General features: G+C 37.8%; 1 protein-coding gene across 2 annotated transcripts in view; it reads left to right on the top strand.

The window, feature by feature from the left end:
• Window positions 1-10,913, top strand: part of LOC116721772 (receptor-type tyrosine-protein phosphatase N2-like) — a 189,418-nt gene extending 178,505 nt beyond the window's left edge. For both annotated transcript variants that reach the window (XM_032565721.1, XM_032565720.1), the window contains exons 22-23: window positions 7,788-7,861; window positions 9,473-10,913. In XM_032565721.1, coding sequence (XP_032421612.1) covers window positions 7,788-7,861; window positions 9,473-9,544 — 146 coding nt within the window. In that variant the 3' untranslated portion in view covers window positions 9,545-10,913. The remainder of the gene's footprint in view (window positions 1-7,787; window positions 7,862-9,472) is intronic.
• Window positions 10,914-24,305: the final 13,392 nt, after the last annotated feature.

Below are 24,305 nucleotides of genomic sequence, written 5' to 3'. Positions count from 1 at the left end.
GATATGGAATCATTCAATTCTGAGGAAAAAAGTATGGAATCATGAAAAACGCATAAACAAAAGACCATTCAAAATACATCACTAGTATTTAGTTGCACCACCTTTGGCTTTTATAACAGCTTTCAGTCTGTGAGGCATGGACTTGATGAGTGACAAACAGTATTCTGCATCAATTTGGTGCCAACTCTCTTTGATAGCAGTTGCCAGATCAGCTTTGCTGGTTGGACCCTTCTTGTGGACCATTTTTTTCAATCTCCACCACAGGTTTTCAATTGGGTTGAGATCTGGACTATTTGCAGGCCATGACATCGACTGAATGTGTCTTTCTTCAAGGAATGCCTTCACTGTTTTTGCCCGATGGCACGATGCATTGTCATCTTGGAAAATTATTTCATCATCACCAAACATCTGTTCAATTGAAGGGATGAGAAAACTGTCCAAAATGTCAATGTAAACTTGTGCATTGATAGAAGAATTAACCACAGTCATCTCCCCAGTGCCTTTGCCTGACATGCAGCCCCATATCATCAAGGACTGTGGAAATTTGGTTGTTTTCTTCAGGCAGGCCTCTTCATAAATCTCACTGGAACGGCACCAAACAAAAGTTCCAGCATCATCACCTTGTCCAATGCAGATTCTTGACTCATCACTGAAGACAACTTTCATCCAGTCATCCACAGTCCATGATTGCCTCTCCTTAGCCCATTGGAGTCTCGTTCTTTTATGTTTAGGTGTCAATGCTGGTTTTCGTTTAGCTTTCCTGTATTGAAATCCCATCTCCTTTAGGCGATTTCTTACGGTTCGGTCACATACATTGACTCCAACTTCCTCCCATTTATGCTTCATCTGTTTAGTTGTACTTTTTCGGTTTTCAAGACAAATGGCCTTAAGTTGTTTGTCTTGACGCTTTGATGTCTTTCTTGGTCTACCAGTACGCTTGGCTTTAACAACCATTCCATGCTGTTTGTATTTGGTCCATATCTTGGATACAGCTGACTGTGAACAGCCCACATCTTTAGCAACCATGCGTGAAGGGTTACCTTCCTCAAGAAGTTTCACAATCCTCTCTTTTGTTTCAAGGGACATTTCTCTTGTTGGAGCCATGGTTCTCACCACTCCACTTCGTCCAGCAGCCCTCCAAGGTGTCATGACTGCAGGTGTTTTGAACTGCACACTAACGGGCACATCTAATCTGGGGCAGGTGTCCATTTAGGGAAAGGAAATAGACTGGGTGTGTCCTTTTTTTTCTACCTCCAATTTGAGTGATTCCACACTTTTTTCCTCAGAATTGAGTGATTCCATATTTATTTCCCTGTGCTTGGTCAATAAAAGTATCATTCACTGACTCCCACAATAGTTTCTCTTCATTTCTTTGAGTGTTCCTGAAAGCCAACAAGTTGCACTTTGGAACGACCTTAATATTGTATCATGTTTTTGATCTGAGTTTGTTTTACAGCATGAAATGTCTGAATGAGTGCTCATCCAAGACTGGTGAGTCCATACTTTTTGCCAGGGGTTGTACTTGATCTAATATCTTGTTAACTCTAGTTGCACATTTTGATTGCACATTAGACTAAAACACAGTCTAAGTGTTTTAGTTTTTGGACTAGAGATTATATTATGCAATCCAGATTTAATACAAAAAAAGTGTGACAGCTGTTGAGTTTAGCATCAGATTTTAAAGTAGATGCTAATCTTAGCATTGGGAATATGTAAGCACACAAAAATGACTTTTATCTGGTCTGCCTCTCTGTCAATTTGGGGTTTTTTTTTGTTTAGGCCACAAAAAAGTATGCTACTTAACAAGATAAAAGGGCTGAAGACTTCTTCATTTATTTATTGAAACTGTTGTCTGATGAAAAGTCTTTGATTCAATCAACACAACAGAGAATCTCAAGAACTCTCAGCACTCATCTTCACATTCTGGGTCCAAAATAATATCTTACCAAATGAGGTTACATGCTGACAACTAAAACAAAGTCAGGACTTTCTTTCTGAGGTACAGTGGATTTTATCGAAAAGAAAAACCAATGAAAAACTAAAAACCAACTAGTTTTTAGTTTTTCATTCAGAAAAACTAAAAACTACCAGGATCAAAACGATTAGCTCTGTAAGATCTGGCCTTTTTGTTTAGGCAGAGCACAAATCACTGCAGAAATGTTTCTCCTGGCCTCAGATTCAGAAAAAAATGATAAGTTAGGGTTAGCAAAAGGTTACTTTGTGCAGCACATTGTCATGGCAAGGATTCAAGTTTTAGAAACAGGACTGAGTCTTCTCAATGCAAGGAACAAATTAAAAAGAATTAGCTTTCACTTGTAGATTGTTCATCATGTGCAGATCTGAGCCATTTAGTCGGTACTGCAGTGATTTCACAATGCTGCTGCATTATCTTTGTGTTCCTTTGTGTCCCGTGGTGGTGCTGCCACTGTGGCAGAACGAGCTCCTGTGTCTTTAATTCCACATCAAAGGGTCAGCAGTCGGTTCCCAGGCTGTCACACTGTGATCACACTCTTCAGCACCCAGGGGCCGGGGACCGAGGGGCCGAGCTGGGAGGGACGGGATGGACACCGGGGCGGGGGTCGGTCAAGGACACATTTCTGTCTGTCTGGAAAGACAAAACTAAAAACTGCAGACAGCAGGAACATATTATCAGTTATAAAAGCATTTTTGTACTTACGTTGTTGCTTTCGGTTCCAGTCTTTTAAAATATGCCTCCAGAAGTTATTAATACCCCTAAACTTCTGCATGTGCCACATTACAGCCACAAACTGCAGTGGATTTCCATAGGATTTCATGTGATAAACCATTATAAGACACTTCATATTTGTACCGGTTTAGCATATTCAGAGGTTAAAATTGTCCACCTGAGCTGTGGCCCGCTGCAGCTCCTCCAGTTACATTCTGTGATTAACAATCTCTTTGTCTTGCCTCAGGTTAGCTGGGCAGCTATGAGTTGGCTGGTTTGTTGTTGTGCCAAACTCTTTATTTTAGATGGATTGAACATGGAGATGTTTTATGACCTAATGTCGCTTTAAGAATTCGCCACTACTTTCTTTTTGATCTGTCTATTATGTTCTTAGGAAAACTTAATGTTTCAATTGTTTTTTTGTGTGTTTTTATAATGTAAAGCACTTACATCATCAAATAAAATTTGATTGATTCTTAATACTGACATTAAATTACAAACAAGTGAACTCTATTTATTGGGAGGCTTGACTCTAGAGCCAATATGTTGCACTTGATTTTATAGAAAGGTGTCAGAGTAAAAGGGGCTAATAAACATGCATTTTGCACTTTTTTATATTTTATTTTGAAAACCCTGCCACACTTTCCTTCCTCTTATTTGTGTGTGCTGCTTTGTGACCCTGTGTTTGTTCAGACAAACTTCAAGTTTTCAAAATGTAGTTTTTATTTTTGCTTGTTTTACTTTTTGAATAAGTCTGATAAATCCACATTGATTCGATTTGATCATATTTCTGACGATGTGAGCAGTTCAGTCAAAATCCAGGTCTTGTAGAAATTTACAATCAGACTTTAGAACATTTTAAATACAAACATGGTAGATTCTGGAAAACTAGAAATGGCTTGTCATTGGCTCTTTATGATGATCCTAAACAGGATGATCTGGGGAGATTGCTTGCATGAAATGTGAATTTAAGGATTTTCAAATTGACATATCTGTACCAGATGTGTTGTAGGGCAGTCAGTTTTACTTTAAGTAACCATACTGTTGGAAAGCCTGGTCCTAACGCCAACAAATTCCAACTGAAAACGGATTAATCTTCAGGAAGACTGAAAATATGGGTGTGGTCAGAAAGGCAGCGCCCTCTGGTGGATTCCAAAGAGCCTGCATGTAGCACTGTTGTAATCTGCCAAAGCAAACTGGATAGAATTTGATTTATTAGTGAATAAATCAACAGCATGATGGAAAGTAAAAAAAAATTTGGAGCATTTTAAACATTGGGATTTGATGCTGCAGTGCAGCTTTACATAATTCATGCTTTTCTTTCAGTCCCTGCTTTACAGAGAGAAAAGACAAGTGAAAGTTTTAATCTAATTGTGGTTTAATCAGAACAAAGCATGCAGAGCCGCGTCAAGGTCGCAGCTGCAACTTAAAAATTGGTTCTTTAGAATAATCATATTTTGGATCAGCATATCCCAATAAGATAACAAGCACTAACATGATGCATTATTAGCATAAGCATTGCATCCCATAAAAGCAGCATATATATATATATATATATACTATATACTATATATATAGTGTCAGTTAAAACCTGTGGGTGTTTTTGAAATTGTTTGTTCTGGGTCAGTTTCTGAAATCAGTTACTTAAAGTTGTTTTGCTAGATGTTAACATCAAGACTTGTATATTGTGTAAACATCAGATGTTTCAACATCAAAAACAAATAAATAGTAATTGGTGTAAATTTGATTTATATTTATGCACATTTCTGAAAATGCTTTTTAAAAAGCTTCTCTGTGTTCACTCTTATCTTCCTGAACCTTTTTGTTTGCATGCGTTCCCCCCTCACCTCTCTTCTTCCTGTTTAAACAACTAAAAAACAATCCTCCTTTCCCCTCATCCCAGCTCCCACAGCCCTTTGCTTTCTCCTGATTGCTCCAGCTGCTCAGAGGGAATTACAAATTTTCTGGGGAATTACGGTGAGGTATCAGAGATGAGGAGGTATTGCTCTGGTTCTGAAAGGCTCGCTCCATTCCTCGCCCCTCTCTGTTAACCCCTACACATCCCCCCGCCACCACCGACCACATTTCTCTTCTTCTTAAGACTTACAAAGCCCATGAAGTGGTTGGAGGTTTTCAGTTCTCTTTCAATTCCCTTTGAAATGTTACGTTGTTTTTTTTTATTTTAGCTGATTAACAGTTTGCCTGGCTCTCAGCTTCAGCTTTCTTTTGGCTTCCTCAAGCACCCCAGCTTTATTTTATTTCCTAAATTCTACATCACTACTTATAAAATCACTTTCTCCCTCTTTTCTTGTCCAACTCCTTGACCTCCACCTAAAATCTGGAGTCTTACAGAAGCTCAAAAAAGCCGCTCAGGTTTTAAACTGACCCCCTCCTTGGTTCCTTTTTCAAACCTCAACTCTGACAAAGGAGCTGTACAAAAGGAGAGCTTTTTGTTTTGTTTTTTTCTTTTATTTTCCTGAGATGCGATCCGTTTTGAGGCTTATCAGAAAGTTTTCCGTTTAAATTCTTTCCCTCCAAGTGAAAGAGAAAAGCCAAACCTGTGAGCTGTGTGTTTCCACTTTTCTGGCTGGACAGGAGTCCATTGTGTTGAAAAGAAGAAGAAAAAAGACTGCAGCACAAAACCTGTGAAACAGAAAGAGAAAACTCTGAATGAACAGCACTCCCACCATTCCTTTTCCTCCTCAGGCAGGCGAGAAAAAGAAGCGTTATTATGTGTCTAAAAAAAAAAAAGTAATTCTTGTGTTTCTTTGTATCTGAGGTTGGATAGAGGACGCTGAGAAAAAAGAGTCAGAAAACAAATTGAATATTCTTCACTGCTCATGTTCTTTGTGAATTTAATTGTTGCTCCCACATCATCTTTTCAGTTCAGCTATTTCTTGTTTCATTGAGTCCTCTACCTTTATTGTAACATCTGCTTAAAAAAAACTTTTACGAGAACTCCTTTGTCTAATTTCTTTGCCCCCATCAATATTTTAATCATGTTCCATAAAAAAATAGGGTTTTAAAAAGATACTTTATTAATCCCAGAGTTGTTGTAAACAGTGAGGACTTTGCACAGGAAGGATCTCCTGTTGCAGTCAATATTACAGCACCAGGAAGAAGCTTCTAACAAAAGACACTTTTCTTGTGCTCTAGTTTCAAGAAGAGCAAAGTTTTCCAGATTTCTTTTTTCTGTTTTAATTTAATGGATCATTCTGATGCTGCTAACTGACGATGATCATCATCATCATCATCACTCTCCACCACAGACTAATAGAAGCTGTGCAGCATCTTTCTGCAAACACTGTTCCACATAGGGTTTCTGAAGACGTACCGTCTGCTCTGCTGCGTCTCTGGTCCCGTATTATGCCACGGTGAAAAGAGATATTTTTAGTCTTCCGCTTCTTTTCCCATGACAAAGTGTTTGATATATTTCTGTTTGTTCTGAAATCTGCAATCATCTCCTTTGTTTTGTTCACAGTAAAACTCAAGGTGGTCAAGCAGTTTTCTGTGCTCAGCTTTTCTGACTCACTGACTGCAGTCACCTGAGTATTCCTGCAGATTATCCTAAACTGGGAGAGTGAGGTGTAAAAATGGTGAGAGAATAACGCCCTGAATTAGAGGTACGGCTATTTTAATGGCAGTTACAACCCTCTAAACAGCAAAGATGCTCTCTGGCAACAAACTATTAACTACTTAATGGATAGTGTCAATACAAAACATGTTTTTACCTTACAATTACGGAAAACCAACCAATTATAGGACAGAAACTAACAAACAGGAAAGTTCTAAGCTTCTCAGCAGTGGCAAAAAAACAAATGTGAACAAGCGAAAGAGCAATCTCATGAGGAGAGCCCCCTAGAGGTCACTGACCGTAACAATGGTTCCATTAATTTTCTAAACTGTGGGGCGTGCTATGGTGGCGTAGGGGACAGTGCGACCCACGTTTGGAGGCCTTGAGTCCTCGATGTGGCCGTCGCGGGTTCGATTCCCGGACCCGGCGACATTTGCTGCATGTCTTCCCCCCTGTCCTGTCAGCCTACTTTCATATAAGGGACACTAGAGCCCACAAAAAAACCCCTGGAGGGGAGGAAACATAAATAAATTCTAAACCGCAAGCAAAAGAAAAAAAAAAATACAGGCACCCGAAATGTGCTTCTTTTATTCAGTTATGTAACTTGATGTTAGAGGCGATTCTCATAAAAATAAGAGCAACACAAAGTTCTTTGCAAAAGTTCAAATAAATGGGAAGAAACAAAACCTTTAGAAATGGTAAAAGTACATTGAATTAATTTAGACAAAATCAATAGAACAATTTTGAAGGCTAACATTTTAAAGTTATCATTGAAAGAAGCAAAAAAAAATCTATTGTTCCTGCTACTTTTTTTTATAAACCACAGCACCATAATAATCGACATTTCTTGGCAGAATGACTCATGTTTCTGGTAGAACTCATCACAAAAAGTAGCTACTAGGAAACATTTCTGTGCTTGAAAAGGCTTCAGATTATTCTGGTTCTTTCTCACTTCTCAGATGAACTAAACTGTAAAAATGTTTTCCTCAGATTAAACTAATAGACTCCAAAGCAAATAAAAGACCCAAGTTTTTACTTTAGCAAGTGGGTTTACAAAGCAATAAAATATAATTTGATCTGAACTATGATACCACCAGATAAATTTCCCTCTGGAAAATTACCCAGCAGGTGTCATTTAATTTAGCAATAATAACTTTGACTGTAAAGCAATGAAGACTAAAAACTTTTTGTACACCCTAAAGACGGGACTATTTCTTGTAACAGGGCTGTGAGCGTTGACACTAAGGAGTGACAAGGCTCTGTTGTGTCAGCTCATCATCAGACTATGATGCACCTCAAGGATGGCTGCTGACGGCTTCTTTTGTCAGATTTTTTTCCATCCAAACAAAACATCTCAAGGGGGGGTTTGAGCGAAAAGCTTGAATGCGTTTTCTTTTTGCTTTAAGAAAAAAATTTGTTGTAAACGTCGTATTTTTTGACAGATCTTAGCCCGATCGTCTTCCCTGCGCGTTCAGCTCAATGCAGCATCATTTTTCATGTTTCTGTTTTTGTTTGTGTGTCTGACAGGTGCCAAGGAGATTGATATTGCAGCCACTCTGGAGCACCTGCGGGACCAGAGGCCAGGAATGGTCCAGACCAAGGTAACACACCTGAGACCAGGATGTCTGCTCTTCTCCAAACTCTCTGTCTAACTTAACTACTAAAGAAATGTCATCGCACACATGAATTAATAGGTTTAAATAATTGACCCAAAATCCAACAAGTTCTTGAAGTGCACTGGTTTAGCTTTGGTTTACATAATGAAGCTCAAAGTGCATGATGGAGGATCCATGAATGAGAAAAAAACAGTTTCACTCGAAGAAAAAATAAATCCTCTAACTCAAATACATCAGACACCATTTCACAATAAAATTACCCTGAATAAACATGCAACATAAATGCACAGTTTGGTTTGACGTTCTTTTTAATTAATAGGTTTATGCATTGAAGACACTGGTTGGATGAAAGACAGTTAGTCTTTGGCCAACCTGGTAAATCTGACATAGCATCATATTTATGACTTACCATCTTCCTGACAAACTTTAGAGGAAATATTGATGAAAAAGTTCAACAAGTTGATCACACTGATGTTTGCAGATATTGTGTTTCTAGCCTATTGACTTGAAAATTACTTGAAACCTTGGATTTTTGACCCACAGTTTATATTTTTCTTGCCAGCTTCCAGCCGGAGAGTTTTTCAGTTGTTTGGACAAACAACAAAATCACAAACAAAAATGGAAAATCTTTCTAAATTTATCATGATCTCATTTTTCTTGCTAAAAATTTTAACATTTTAACAGGAATTTATGCAATTTGGTTTACGTAATTTCATTTGTGTGGCACCAATTCACCACAGTTTTCTCAAGACGAAAAGGTCAAATTTTTTACACAATCAGTTCCGATCACAGAGATTCAATTCAGTCCGTTAAAATTAAAACTAGTGATAAAACAAAACTGTCACAACCTGTTTATTACACCAGTTGCTTTAAAGGAAAGCATCTATTTAAGGAAACCAGACAGTTTCTTCAAGTCAGACTTTCCCTCATACTGAGCAAAAATACCTGCTTTTAAGCATTAATAAAGCTTTGAACATTATGTTGAAAGGGTGTCTTAAAACCAAAATCAGCTACCTGAGAAATACACGCTCAGTAATTTGTGAAAAGCTTTTATTTTTTCCAACCTGCGAATGACCCGCCTGCTCTGTGTTGGAAATTTCTCCTAGAATGAACTCATTCCTCACCACGTTGTACACGGAGTGACTCCAGGCTGCTGTGAAAACAATTACTGGCTGATATGAGAACATAATTAAAAAAAAGGCCAAGAATGTGTGTAGAACATCTGCTGTATTGATCGTGGCCGTATTAAAGCCTGCGGCCTGAACGAAGTGTGTCGTCACCTTTCCACCATTCCCCCCGCGGTCCGGAGCCCCGGCTTCAGCTCTCACAGCCTCAGGTCCAATTATGACCGAGAAGGCTTTCAGACATAAAGCTCCAGAGGCTACAGTCACTACAATGGAGTACTTCCAAAAAAATAAAAATCCTCATCGTCTTTGCTAAAGGAACAATACGGTAACTAGGTCAGGAATCAGAAAATGTTGCGTTGTCGAGCCGGGATCGATAATTCCTCCAGGAAATCCTGCTTGCCAGACGTCTTGAGCTCCATGTTGCCTGGAATGTCGCTATTTTTCACTTCCTCTCCTGTTTCTCCTGCAGGATCAGTTTGAATTTGCGTTGACGACCGTGGCTGAAGAGGTGAACGTGATCCTGAAGGCTCTTCCTCAGTAGAAAAAGACGCTTCCTGCTGAAGAATTGTTCCTGTTATTACTTCTCTTCATTTCCCTTCGTCTTTGTCCAGTTATTCCCTGTCTTGTTATTTTGGTGTTTTAATTTTCCAGCTGTCCGTTAACCTTGTCAGTTTTCCCATCTTCATCTCATAGAAGTTCCTCTCTTTATCCATGTCCTTGTCTTTTTTTCTGTTTTGTCACATTTTTCCATAGTTTCTTGTCCAAACAATATGTTGGTCTCCTAGCTTACTGTACTTTCTGTATTCCTCTCCATATAAATATTCTCTTTTTGACATTGTGGCTGGAAGGCTCTGTATCCATCCTGTACATAGCTGGACTCTCCTTCTGTTATCCTAAAGCTTATTTTCCAAAGTGACGCAGCAAATTATCACATTTTGATTGGCTGATGTCTCAGATTATCTATATTAGTTTTGTGTTTGATCATGAAGGAACCTCATGGGCATCAGTTGGGTGTAACAAGGTTTGGCAACATAATCAAAAAAAAAGTTTAGCTTTGTTGTTTATAAACTTAAGATTTATTTCTTGATTGTAAAGTGTCTTACACAGTGCTGTACAAATAAAGCATGTGCTGGTTATGGTCAGAATAACTGATTTCTGTCAAATGGTCTTGTACTTTAATTTAGTAAATTAGCTCTTTATTTGCCAAACCTGAATGTTAGACTGAACTGATGTCTTTGCATAAATAATTGTCATGCTTCGCTCATGTTTTCATGCTGTATCTTAGAGAGTAATTCAGTGTTGCTCAGTGTGGTACTTTGGGTACAACTGATTTAACCTCCAATTAAAGCTTGTTTCATTTCACTGGGATTATATTTTAGAAAACTGAACACGATTCTAATGTTAGAAATGTTTAAGATACGATTATTTTGTTGTGGTATTTTTAGTGTGAGCAATATTATGTTTCTTCAACCTGAACTGATCTCTTGTGGACAACCAATATTGTGGCTCGTCAGTGAAGTTACAGTCATGTCTGCCTTAAGAAAAAATATTGTAGGAAGACTGTAAAAAGCCACTTAGGTTGCTAAACCTACATTTAAATTGCCCTTATTTCAACTGATGGGTTATTTGTGCTCAATATGACTGAAAATAACGTAATTGTATTTTTGTTCTTGTGATTACATCAAATATCAAGGCACCGCAGCTGAAGCAGAAATGACTGGTGTAAGGGCAGGATAGTGGGTTTTAAATAAATAAATTGATTGTAAAATGGTTTAGTTTTGCTTCTCAACAGATCTTATATGTAGCATAAATGGATGATTTGTAAATATGAGTAGCAAAATCTGTTTTCCCTTAAATGCATCCTAAAATTGTTTGCTGATGCTGTAAATTAAAAAAAGCACAAGAAACCATGAGATGGTCTGTGTTTTTATTTTTCATTTTCCATGCACAAAGTAAACGTAACTTTGTGCATGGAAAATGCACAAAGTTACGTCCATTAAACATAATGAACATAACAAAGAAAACATAACTTCATTTCACTGACTGTCACATTATTCCCCTCAGGCTCTGGCTTAACTACTGCAGGTATATCTGTAAAAAAGTAGCCATAACTATAATAGTCAGCAAAGTAAAAAGACTCTCCACCCTTTATTTACCTCTTTGTAATCATTCATCTTTCAGCAAAGGACCAAATTCTGATATTTGTGGAAATTTTCTCAGATTTAGACCTAATAACTTCTATTGCTGTGGATTCTAATTGTTCTGCTTAACCAACTACAATCTCAAGTCTGTGGATGAAATGAAGGATAAGTAGCAGAGCTATTAGTAGCAGTAAACTACATATTGGGACAAGAAAAAAAGTCTAACATCAAATTACTTTTTTTCTAAGAATATTTGACTCACATTTATTGCATGTCTGTTTAATTATCATCCTGTTTTCAAAACAACCTAAAATGCCATAAACGTAAAAGGAATCAGTCAAATCTGTACCTGAGGTAACCATGGTTACAGCAGGGCAGACACCCAGGCAAAAGAACATTATAACTTTACCTTTACAATACTTTTCTTGTTTTAACTATATTACATAAAACATTTTATGCTCTAACAAGATATTGTATGAGAACAATCATTTATTGGGCAAAAATCAAAAACAATGTCTCATCAACTTAGAACAATGCTAAACATAAAAGCTCCTGATTTTTCAGAAATGCCATCAACTGCTACATCTATGCATATTCAAAAGGCTTCAGAACCACTAACCCAGCTACTCATCTGCACTATCATTAGCATCATTATGCTATAAACTAAACATATATAAAAGGTAGAACATAAAAGCTTTATTGTACAATATGTTATGTTATCACAATATGATTTATACTATATATACGTTTATATATATATATATATATATATATATATATATATATATATATATATATACACTGCTCAAAAAAATAAAGGGAACACTTAAACAGGTGTTTAACACTTAAAGTGTTCCCTTTATTTTTTTGAGCAGTATATATATATATATTATTGGTTATAATGTAATAAATGTGTATTGTAATAACATAATAAAATAATGTATAAACATGAAAATTATATTAGTTTGAACACTAAAGTCTTGATGTTTCCTGTGTCTGATGAAAAACTCTGTGTTTCCATAATGAGCTGCTGCTGAACCAACATGATGCAACTCAGCATCAATATGGAGTCATAAGTGGATAAACTCAACTTTCCTAATAAAATGTGGTAAATACTTTGAATTATAGTTTTCTACTGTAAAATAATAAAAAAACACCTGGATATCTCAGAATGTGAAATGAAACACTGTAGAGATTGTGTTGAAGTTAAAGCTGAACTGATCTTTCCTGTGAAGTTGTTTGGTTTTTTTCCCTTCAGCTGGTTGAAATGTTGCTTTAACACAACAGAAACATTTAGTTTGTGAATAAAGTCAGTGGTGATGCTGATTTGTGCGTCTGCCACCACTGTACACTGTTTGGAAGGCAATTATCCACAGTCATTTTCACCATCTGGGTGGGCGTTCCAACCATCTGTTTTATGGAGGAGCGAACAAACAGCTGTGTTTTAAATCACACACAGCGTCATTAGCTTTAGGTGTGGGCCAAAGTGGAATCCTGCAGTAAACTGCACCGCAGCTTGTGATTCGCTCATTTTATCCCAAGCACCACAGGAGGCGGTTTTACTGTTTTGTAAACATTATGCATGAGATTTCACAAACAAATAATCATGTTTGTGAAACCTCTTGTTGCTTCATGAGGTTTCTAAATGAAGCCTCATGAAACATGAGGTTTTATGAAGTTTCGTCAAGAAATCTCATGAAACCCTCAAAGGTTTTTTTTACTTCAAAGTTAAAAAAGAAGTTTTTTTTTATCTTTGAGGATTCTTCAGCTTTAAACCCTCTTTGACGCTGAAGAATTGCTTTAATTCCTGTAATTTATTTATAAAGTAGAGGGTAAAAAGCATGAACCAAAACTGAAGCAGAAATATTTCTCCTCATGTGCGAATCTGTAGAGTTTAATGAAGCCTGAAAAGCTTTTTTATACGTTGAACTTTTGATCAGTATCAAAAAGTTTCTAGATTAAAATAAAAACATTACAGGTTCACAACCGGGAAGAAAACTTCTGATGTAAAGACGGATTTTGAACCACAGAACAATTTTCTAGTTTTCAAAATATACACACACTCCAAAAAAGATCCACATCCATTTGCTTTTTAGCCGTTTCCTTTTGTATTAAAACAACATTAGAAAAGTTGGTTAAACTGAAAGTCGTAGTAGTAATAATATTTAGGTACAGACTAATGAAACTTCATCCTACTTCAGATTAATTTGGAAGCACCTGAAATGTGTCTGAAGGCTTTTTTGAAGTATAACTATATTTGCGCAGTAAAACAAACAGATGAAATTGAACATTATTGTTTTCCAGGGGAATCTTATCCCCACAGAGAGCAAAGGGATTCCTGCATAAAAAAATATATAAATTAGTTTTTAAGCATCCATTCTCTGTATTTTAGTTCAAGCTTTGAACAGATTCAGAGAGCAAACTAAAATATATTATAATTCTCCAATTTAAAAAAAAAAGTTCTTAATCACAGTGTGTCAAAATTTGGGATTCCTCACGGATCTCTTCTTGGATCCTTGCAAAGATCCTCAAACATTAAATCATCATGACCTTTTTCCTCCCTTCTGCTTCATATTCACCATCTTTTTCAATCCAAGTATTATCCCTTCTACCTTCACTTCCTCCTTCAACCTGCCTTTTTACTTTCTGTTGCTTTGATGATCATTTGTCTTTCTGTACAATGACATTATCATTTTCCAGCACTATAGTATAATATAGGTCTGATGTAACTCGTACTTTTCTTCTCTAGACCTGCAGAAAGTGAAACAAGCAAACAGAACTGAGAATCCACAGCAACAAACAGTATAAGCTCATATAATAATAATTATGTCATCACGACCCGACAGAGTGGATCTGAAAAACAAATTAATCTAAACTAAAATAAGACATTTTTGATTGAAATTATTTTCATATCTGATGAAATCAAGTATGTTTTATTTCTTAGTACATTTTGACTGTGGGAATTTTGTTTTGTTTCACATATTAATATTGCTTTAACTTCATATTGCACAGTTGTTTAAGTTGTATAAATTTGAATGAATGGTGTGACATCAATACTTCCTGTAAAGACAGATTGATGCAGAGTGGAGGTTTATCAAAGGGTTGCATCAGACCTGCTCATCATCAATTACCAGATAGAGTTTAATTTGATTTCTTTTGGTCAGAGCAACATTTCCTCAGCTCTAAATCCCATTTCAACGTAAATATTCAGGCTCAGGAGGCTCTTACTGTGTATATCCTGATGAAAAAGGCTTTGTGATAAATTAAGGGGATTGTTTTCACCCTTCTGTAGGCAAACTCATCACAGAATGAATAAAGATATAATTGGAGGAGTGCACCACGAAGTGTCAGCTTTATTTACACAACTCTCTTTGATTTGGCTCAGTTAACTGAGGATACAAATCTCATACTTATTTAGAGAAGATCAAATATGCAGCTGAATGTGGCTGTTTGCCTCCAATTTATATGGAAAAAGTTATTTTTACTCTTACTATAAAGGTGGATTTATATAACTGGTCTTGGCTTGTCAGGGTCCCTCATTAAAATGATTATTCTGCCAAAGGTGTTATCCACCCTGCAGATGATCACCTTACACATATAATAAGGAAAAGAAGTTACTTTACGGCTCAAGTAGGGAACTATTCACTGGATCTGTAGAAAGTCCAGTGAAATTTTCAGGGTTGGAGCTAAAAAAAAAGAAAAGATCAGAAATCCCAAAGCAGAGACATACAGTATGCTCCTCTTGATGCTGCACAAATTTACTTAAATCCACTGATCGTTTCTCATTAATCGCTATACTATATTTCTTTTTGGTCTCGTGCAAAAGCCCCAAGATTAAAACCATTAACATAATTTTACAAACTGGTTTAAAAAACAACAACCCTGTAAGGCATCATCATTGTCAGATTCTTTGTAAATATAACATGTTGAGTTTTGATAATTTTATCGTTTACTCTCAAGATTCTAAACAACACTGAGCAGTTTTTTTTTTACAGCTCTAGTCTAAGACAATTAGATCATGCATCGCCTAACAACTGCATGTTACATCAAAGAAGCTCAGACTTTGCACAGACAGCCTTTTCATATAGAGCCATCAAAGAACACGAAACCCTCCCAGTTATTCTGAAATTATGAATTTCTAACACTTTGATTTACCACAAAGTGTTAGAAATGATTAGGAAACCAGCACTGCCAACATTGACTACGGTTATTATTTGTAAGGTAAGTTGATGTACTTATTTTAACTGTTAGACTGAAGTGTTGTGTAAATGGTTGTAAACAGATCTAAATGAAAACAAAAGCTAATTGTTCAATTAAAGGAAGAAAACACTTATTTTCCAAAAACCCTGTTTCCCTCTACGTTTTTACTTCTTCTGATTGGATAAGCAACGGCTGCCTGAGGTCTCATCCCTTCTGTGTCCGACCTTCTCTGCCAGCTTCTTCCGCTGCGAGGACACGTCTGGCATTTAGTTGATTATTTGAATCAGTGTTGCACGTTTGATGACCCCAATATTGCCTGCCGTCACTCATCATTTTCATGTTTGTAAGCATGCTAAGAGAGGCCCTCGTGGGGAATTGAACCGTTTGTGAGCAAAAATTGCTTTCTTGCAGTGGAGGAAGGAGGGGAGGGCTTAGCAGGACGGAACCGACATGTAGGAGCTTTGGACTGAGCTGTGATTAAATACAAATGTGTCAATCATGGAGTCTTTTCATTTAACATAAGTGACAGAAGATATTTTTTCTACTCTTGAGATTAATAAAAGAAAAAACAAAAGATTTTGAACTGAATTTACACAGAGATTTTTTTAAATGAGTTACAATTTATAAGAAAATTTTGAGATTTAGCACTGCAAACAAAACCAAAAAAATCTTTCTAATTCCGTTATTTATAATATCTATTTACGATCAATAACAATTGACATCCTCCTACGTCAGGACAATTAAAAACCTGGTTCTTACAGGTTCTGAAATTATTTTAATCCAACCTCAAGCGTATAAAAGTACATAAACACATTTTCCTACCATCTACTTAATGAAAAACTAAAAATGAAAAAAGGTGTATAAATAGTCTGAAGCATAGTGTAGCAACAATGCTTCCAGTTATAACTAAATGTGAGAACTTATATAAATGCAAAGGTTGTAGCAGGGGGCTGAGCTGGAAAATGTAGCATTGTCTTAACCAATAGGAAGACAGAAGCAACATCTGGTGAGGGCTGAAGAGCAATTTGCAAACTGTTTTAAGTTGATCAAAATAGAATAAGAAAAAATATTCAAAAATAAAAAACATTAAAGATGGCTGCCCGTCTTCCCAGGTTTTCCATCAACTTCACCCAGAAATCGGAACATGACATACGATGCTCAGAAATGACCAAGTCCTGAAGACTCTACAGTATTTAATAAAGTTTACAACAGGACAGTTTGAGAAATGGGAAGAACGTATGACTTCTTTGGAAGGACTGCCAACAGAAAATCTTTTCTTTAATAACATGGTGGAACAACTTAGACTTGCAAACTTGAACCTAAAGGAAAGTCAGAACTTTCTGGAATAATGTAATTTAAACAGCTGAGACCAAAGTAGAGACGGTTGGCCATGAAACAAAGGACTTATTTGGAGAAACCGAAGCAGCATATCACCACGGATAACTTGTAATAGCTGAAGATGGCAAAGGTGGGATAATAACTTTAAATCACTTTGCTTTTATTGAGAAAATTTCTCAGCATAGTGGACTCCTATACTGAGAGGGGGTCCAGTTTACCCCTCCCCTATTCACAGATGTTTCAGAAGGCACAATCCCACCAGACACCCTATTGGCTGGCGTTTGTAAAGCATCCAATCCTTAAGTGCCATTTATTTTCCATGTTGTCGATTGGCCGTTCCAATAAGGGCGGAGATAAGGAAGACAGCTTTCACACTACTGCCAAGACAATTTCTACAGGGCGTTTTAGGGTATAAGTTTATTGTTCCAACTATTAAAGTTGGCAGTTATAAGGGTTTTTAGAGATGATGAGTGGAGAACTGATCCAAACCAAAGTACAGAGAGTTGCAGAAGTCCCCACCTGCGAGTAGTGAGCAGATGAATAACATGTTCAGAGACATTAGCTGGAAGGTCATCTTTACCTGACCTAGTTCTCATTTGGAAAAAGTTAGACTGGATTATTGCACTACATGGTTTAAAAGAACCATCAATGCAAAGGTTTCTAATATTCTCACAAGAAGAAAGGACCAGAAGAATTGTCAATATCATCACTAAGAATTGGCAAAACTGACTATTTGTTTTTGTTTGATAAAAAAATTAGGGACAGCCACTTTTTATCATGTTCAAGGCAACACATCACCAGCTAAAATGAGTCTCTCTCAGATATTAAAGGCAAATAAATGTGCAAGTCATATTCAAAGCAGTGAAATGAACGTTTATACCGTGGACTCAGGGGACAACTTATATAGAGCAAACAAGGCTGAGCCTGAAGACAGCTGTGCAGAAACAGACGTCTGCAGACCTCAAAGAACTGAAGTCATGTTGGGTTCAGTCAGAAAATGACTGAGTTCATCTGCTAATGCTGGTTCTACAAACTGGTGAGTCATTCACAAGCAGAAGCTGTAAAGATCATTTACAGTTTTATCTTGAGCTCTCTTTGTCTGTCACATTTTTTAATTCCTGAAGATCTCTTTTCAAGTCTCTCGATGTTTAGGTTTTTTTCTACTATTGGCAGAATTATTGCAGCAATAAAGTTATTGCACATCTGGCCATTCCACACAGACAATCCTGAAAGATGCAAGAATGTATTCCAATGATTGGCCCTCCTCAGGTCATTGACCCACGTTAATCTGCTGTAATGTGGCTGCTCCATGTTTGTCAAATATCTGAGCAAAGTTGCACCAGGAGCACAACTTCCCATCAATACTATTACTTGGCCAACTTCCCTCTTAATCTGTCTTGCTCCGGTGCTGTTGGCAGTGGAGGAGAGGACTTAAAGGTGATAACAGAGTCACAGATAAAACGGACAGAGGCAACACGCACACGACGAGCAGCGGCGTGTTCAGACGGATGTGTTGGAGAGCTATTAGAGCCCGTCACAGTTGGCTTGTCACGGATCAGCTGTACACACACACATTGCACAATACTAATTCTGTGCACACATACGAGCTGACAGGCCCCCCTGCTGTGGCACTGATGCAGAGACATCCCTGGCTCAGTGTTACTGACATGCACACTGCCTGCCTTCTGTGGGAATAAGACAGCAGCAGCAGGTATTTCTGATGTGCAGACTTGAGCAGTCTTCAAAGATAAGAGCTGAGGCTGAGTAGCTATGCTGCCATCTGGGTAGAAAGGAGAGAGAAGGAAACACCGGCGGTCCTTTGGATACGTTTTGCTGAGACCTGCGAAAGTAACAGGGTTTTTACTAACTTCTAAGAGATTCTTCCCCATCAGAAACAAACAGCTTGGTTGACAGTAAATTTACTCTGAATCATCACCACGTATATGGAAATGGACACATCCTAATCAAGATCTACTTAATTTGACGCAACTAAAATACGTTCAAGACTGAAGCAATTTGATTCTGGCAGACTCAAGTTTCTTGTGCATTTTTAAACCTTCACTCAGAAATCAAACATTTTCCTTTCTGAAGTATAAATATGATGCGACGCAAACCAATTTTTCTTAGAGTAAGTTAAAATTCAGGGGTTGCATCATTCAAAACGCCGCAGCTAAGCAGGCCGAGTGCTTCTTCGGCCGCAAAGACCAGAAATGAGCGGCCATGAAATTAGACAGTCTAGCTTTCAGATTTATTCTGGCCTGTACTTTGGCGTATGTCTTGTCACCTAGCAACTGTGACAGCACTAACCACAATGAGTGTACAAGGTTCATTTCACATTTAGAAAGTTCTGGTCATTTGCCGAGTCTTTTCAGATGATTCACCAGAAAAACAATCGAGACTACCAATTATATTTTAACACCTAAAGCATATTATGAAATCATGGCTGCCTAAACCCGAGCAAAAAAAACTATTTTAATGACTTCAGCAAATTTTAAATGAAAACAAAAAGTCAACTAATTTATGTAAAGCAGTTCAGATGATTTATCTACAATACCTATATCTAAAAAAAAAGTTTCTTTTTTATCAAGCCGAATAAATGTTTCATTTCTTACATCAGTGGCACAAAGTTCTCAAAAAAGAAATTAGAAATCTGAAGGTTTTACAGAACCGCATGGGAAAAAAGCAGTTATCATGGAGAGTTGGAGCTGCTAAAAGTGAAAAGTGTTGCAGAAGTAGTTAACTCTCAGTTCACAGCAAAAGACACTGGAGATTATTAGAACATGAACAGGAAGTAAAACATTACATCTGCATCAAGGTTAAATGGGGGGGAAATGTACATCCTTCTTCTTAGAAACCAGATTAATTTATACGTCTTTCTTGGGTCATTCAGTCTTCAGAGGAGATGATTGGTAAATATAAACAGATATATGTCGTCTGTATAATGATTTAGACCTGGAATATCTTGAACATTACATATGATGATGAACGTGTGAGATCAGGTGCCTGAAGAAAATCTATTTTGAGGGTTTTGACCGTAACTCTAGCAGTAGTTACACATAACAGCTGCAATCAGATCTAGTCAACATTTAATGGTAAGAGTTTATAAAGAAAGATACAACCAAATGAGATTTTTTTTCTCACATGGTTTTGCTTTTCTTTTTAAATGCATGTTAAATAAAACTCATTCAGTGCTGTGGGCATGTGTTTGAATTAGATTGTAATTTTTTTTTTTTTTTTTACCTTGATAACCAAATTAAACACAACTCAAAGTAACCAAACAGCTCAACTTTGAAGACAAATTCACACTCATGAAGGTCTGGATTATTAAAAAGTTGACCAGATTAAAAAGACATCATCATCACACTGGCATCCCCCATGTCGCGTTTTGTTTGACCGTCACTGTACAGCCAAACACATTTCAACACATTTTCAGACATCACCACTAACTACCATGTCAGATGGTAAGAATTTTTCAATGAGATTTTTCTTTTACCATGTAATATTGATGGTTCAAATTTCATCATAATGATCCATTGTTACTTGCATGTTACAAAATATTTGAATTAAATTAATATTTTTAGATATTTTAACACAACAGAATTCCTTTCTGTGCAGTAGTTAAAATGCTGTTTACGTCGTTTTAAACTGTGTGATTGTGAGTGGGAATAAAAATAGCAACAGGTATTTTGTTCCATATAACACAGTAGGAGTGTAACAGGTAAACCTTTTATGGATGCAAACTCGACTAAAAACCCACCTGTTTAGGATTGTATTTGAAACATAATCGATTACAAATTTATTGATGGAACCTGACTTAATCTCATGTTTTGATTGTTGATTCTATGTTGCTTTGTGTTTCTGTGTTTGTTATGATGTAAAGCACTTTGAAATGCCTTGCTGCTGAAATGTGTTATACAAATAAAATTTGATTGATTGATTGATTGATTGATAGTTCTGTGAATCCAAACCCCTGAATCTTCATGTTTTAAACCAGATGTTGGCACATCAAATCAAGCATGTACCTGTGACATCTGAGAGATGGAAAATTTGTTGCCTTCCAAGTCAGCAGCAGGGTCATGCGTTGCTTTTTCCCCCCTCAATGCAAAGCTGGCCAAAGCATCCAGGAGTGGCTGCAGACGTCTGGTGCCAAACATCTGTAATTTAGGAGGAATTTACGGCAGGCCAGTGTGAGACGAGAAGACACTGACTGAGATGCTGGGCTGTCTCCTGAATGAGGAGAGGAAGGAACTTCCTGTTACATAGAATATAAATATACAGGAGGAGCCTCTGTGAATGAGTCGACATACGGAAACGGCTCCTGTTTTTAAAAACATTGCCTAGAGCCATTCAACTGCAACTATGTGCAGATCAGTATCATTTGAATGTGGTGTTTGAGAAAAAACGAAAACAGAAAGATGGAAACGCAGAAAGAGGAAAATAATGACAGAGGGAAAAAGGGACAACGATGGGGGCTCAGAATCGCTCCTCCATGAGGAAAGCAGCCATCCATCCATAATGCATCACAAGTCTCCTAGCAACAGCCAGAACCTAGCAACAGGATCTTAGCAACAGCAACAAACTGCCCCCTCTTTGTGTACTGGCCAATAAGGGCAATGTGAATCAAATTCGAGGCGCCCAATCACAAACCTCGTTGCTTCAACAAGAGTAGAGTGGGTGTGCTGCTTCACACGGCTCTGCTGGGCTCAACACAGAAAAAGTACAAACACAAACAGGAAATCATGGTGTCAAAAGCTGTCAGGGGTCTCAATCAGTGCAAGTCCCAAAACACACACACTTCCAACACGGGATGATTGGGACGCCCACACTTAGAGGGTGGAGCTTTCACACACGCCCACACACACCAACACACCCCCGCACGCGCACGCCAGTTTTACCAATCACTAACACTCCCATATCATATTCACTGTTTAATACAGAGCACTAATAAAGCAAATGATTAAACGTTGTCTGGAAACGTGTTCCACAGGGTGTTTGTTGCGTTTTTGCAGCTCCATGTTTCATTTCTCAGCAGGGGAAAAATAATCAGAAGGTTACAGGATGAAGTGGGCGAGTTGGTTCCTGGATGGATTGTAACCCCAATAAAATGTCCTGTTCATGCATCAGTCTGTACAGTATGCTGTTCAATGAAACCTCATTTAATCTCATTAACAAATGCTGCCTAGATAAATCTCAAGAATTAATGTCAACAAATTAGCTGAAAAAAGACCTTATTGAAAAAAAACATCCTCTAAGTAGCTTCAAACTATCTGTTGAAATAGATGGTTTGAAGCGTTTTTTACTGCAGGTCTGAAGTATTTGTGGACTTTAGCTGTCGCAGGCGGTTGTGCTCTCAAACCACTGTGAATACCAGTGTTCCCAGTGTAAATAAAGAGATCAAAGGTCTGCCTTGGAGTCAGTGGTGGTTCTCCAGCTTTCCTAGTCCAGCTTGTCACATTGATTTTATACTCAACATTTGAGGAATCCACATTTGGATGCACACCTGTGTAGACATCGGTGGTCATTTTTGCTTCAGGAAATAATGGAAACAGATATTGGGGAGTGGATGTGGATAATGCTGAGTATTTGCATTACTGATAAATTCAAGATTGTAGTACACAAATAAAGTGATTCATCTATGTATTTGGAAACATTCACTTTCTTCTCTTAGTGGGATTCTTTCACTGCCGTTATTCTGGCTCATTCAGGCTTCCATTACTCTATGATTTGTGTCGCCTCTCCTCTCTCCCCTGAAACGTCCCTCAGTAGAACAGCTGATCTCTTTGAAAAGGCTCGGCAGCCATCAGTAACGCAGGCTGATTTGCAATTCAGATGCATCTCAACCAGGTGAGAGAAAAGGTTTAAATATTAAATATGCTGAAGTCCAAACGTGACTCTGGCTGATTGCATGTCATGTCAGCTGGAATCTTTATTTAATTACTTATTTAGAGAGAGACTCGCATTGATGCAGCTGCAGACTTTTTGATTTAACAAATGCATTACTGGAGATGACCTGACAACACAGACTGTAAATATCTGTATGGATTAAAATTGGAAAAGTTGACATGCAGGACATTTTGATACATTTGCCAACTGCCAGACATTTAATTTCATATTCTAGAGTTTTCTGGAGGTGAGAAACATGCCGCTCAGTGGTTGGGCTGCTTGTCATTCTGCAACACCAGAAAGATGAACTTCCATTAATTTGGTTGTTTTGATATTTTTATTGTACCTTTCTTTGCCATCCAACAAATCCTTGCATTTTAAACTATTTGCAAATCTTGGAAAATCTTAACTTTTGCTCTTGTTTTATTTTTACCACAAAAACCACTAATGGGTCTTGTAATGGTGGTCTTATCTTGAAGTAGTTCAAATGCACAGTGGCGCAGTTGGTAGCACTGTTGCCTTGCAGCAAGAAGGTCCTGGGTTCGATTCCCGGCCCAGGGTCTTTCTGCACGGAGTTTGCATGTTCTCCCTGTGCATGGTGGGTTCTCTCCGGGTACTCCGACTTCCTCCCACAGTCCAAAAACATGACTGTTAATTGGTTAATTGGTCTCTCTAAAATTCTCCCTAGGTGTGTGTGTGTGTGTGTGCATTGTTGTGTGTCCTGTCTGTTTCTGTGTTGCCCTGCGACAGACTGGCGACCTGTCCAGGGTGAACCCCGCCTCTCGCCCAGATTGTTAGCTGGAGATAGGCACCAGCACCTCCTGACCCCACTAGGGTGTTAGAAAATGGATGGATGGATGGATGGATGGACGGATGGATGGACGGATGGATGGATAGTTCAAATATAATATTCAAAGGGAAGCAGGATTCTTCCTGCTGCTGCTTCTTTTTCCTTTCTGTCTAAATCCACTAAACAGTGAAACTTTCTCCTGATGTAAAGTCCAAACAAGAGTTTCTTACCAGATGTTTGTGTGATGTTATGGAGATTTGACCTGTTTTTGACTGAGAGGTAGACTATCTTTCCCTCATCCGTCCTCCATCCCTCCTCACGCTCTGCTTCAGACTCCTCCATCACTCCTCAGATTAATCTGAAGCTTCCTACAGTGGGCTGACAGTTTCTTCCTAGTTGGGGAGTTTTCATTTCAGGCAGTGTCAGACGGTCACTCCGCTGTCCTTAACAAGTGTCTGAGTCTCTGTCAGAATTGCATCAGTCTTATTGCTGGAAACCTGCAGGTTATTTTACTCCCATCCCAACCTAAAGCTATTCAACCAGTGGATGGCTTTACTGTAACATTGTCTTTTTTGCCAAAATGTATAACACCAAGAACAGATCAAGCTGATCAGAAAGTGGAAGAGGCTGAAACACCAGCGTCTAAGTCAAACATGAAACAAAGTGTGGCATAATCGTAATCCAAATAAACTGCAGATTAAGTGAGCAGGCACATTAAGGCAATCTAAAGGTTGAAGCTTCTAAGGTCTTTAAAATCTAAATGAACAGTACAAATTCACACACTTAATCTTAGCACCATTTGCCTGTGTTGCTCTCTGTCAAAGTTAACCTTAAGTTAATTTAGTGAAACCTAATCACAACCTCTACATTCATGACTCGTCATTCCTGCTCTGTTTTCTCTCATCTCCTCCTTCTCGTCCTCTGAATCGATGTTTCCCTGCTTCTCCCTT

Source organism: Xiphophorus hellerii, chromosome 6 (genome assembly GCF_003331165.1).
Source record: "Xiphophorus hellerii strain 12219 chromosome 6, Xiphophorus_hellerii-4.1, whole genome shotgun sequence".
Lineage (NCBI taxonomy): Eukaryota > Metazoa > Chordata > Actinopteri > Cyprinodontiformes > Poeciliidae > Xiphophorus > Xiphophorus hellerii.
This window is presented reverse-complemented; position numbering and strand designations above follow the sequence as displayed.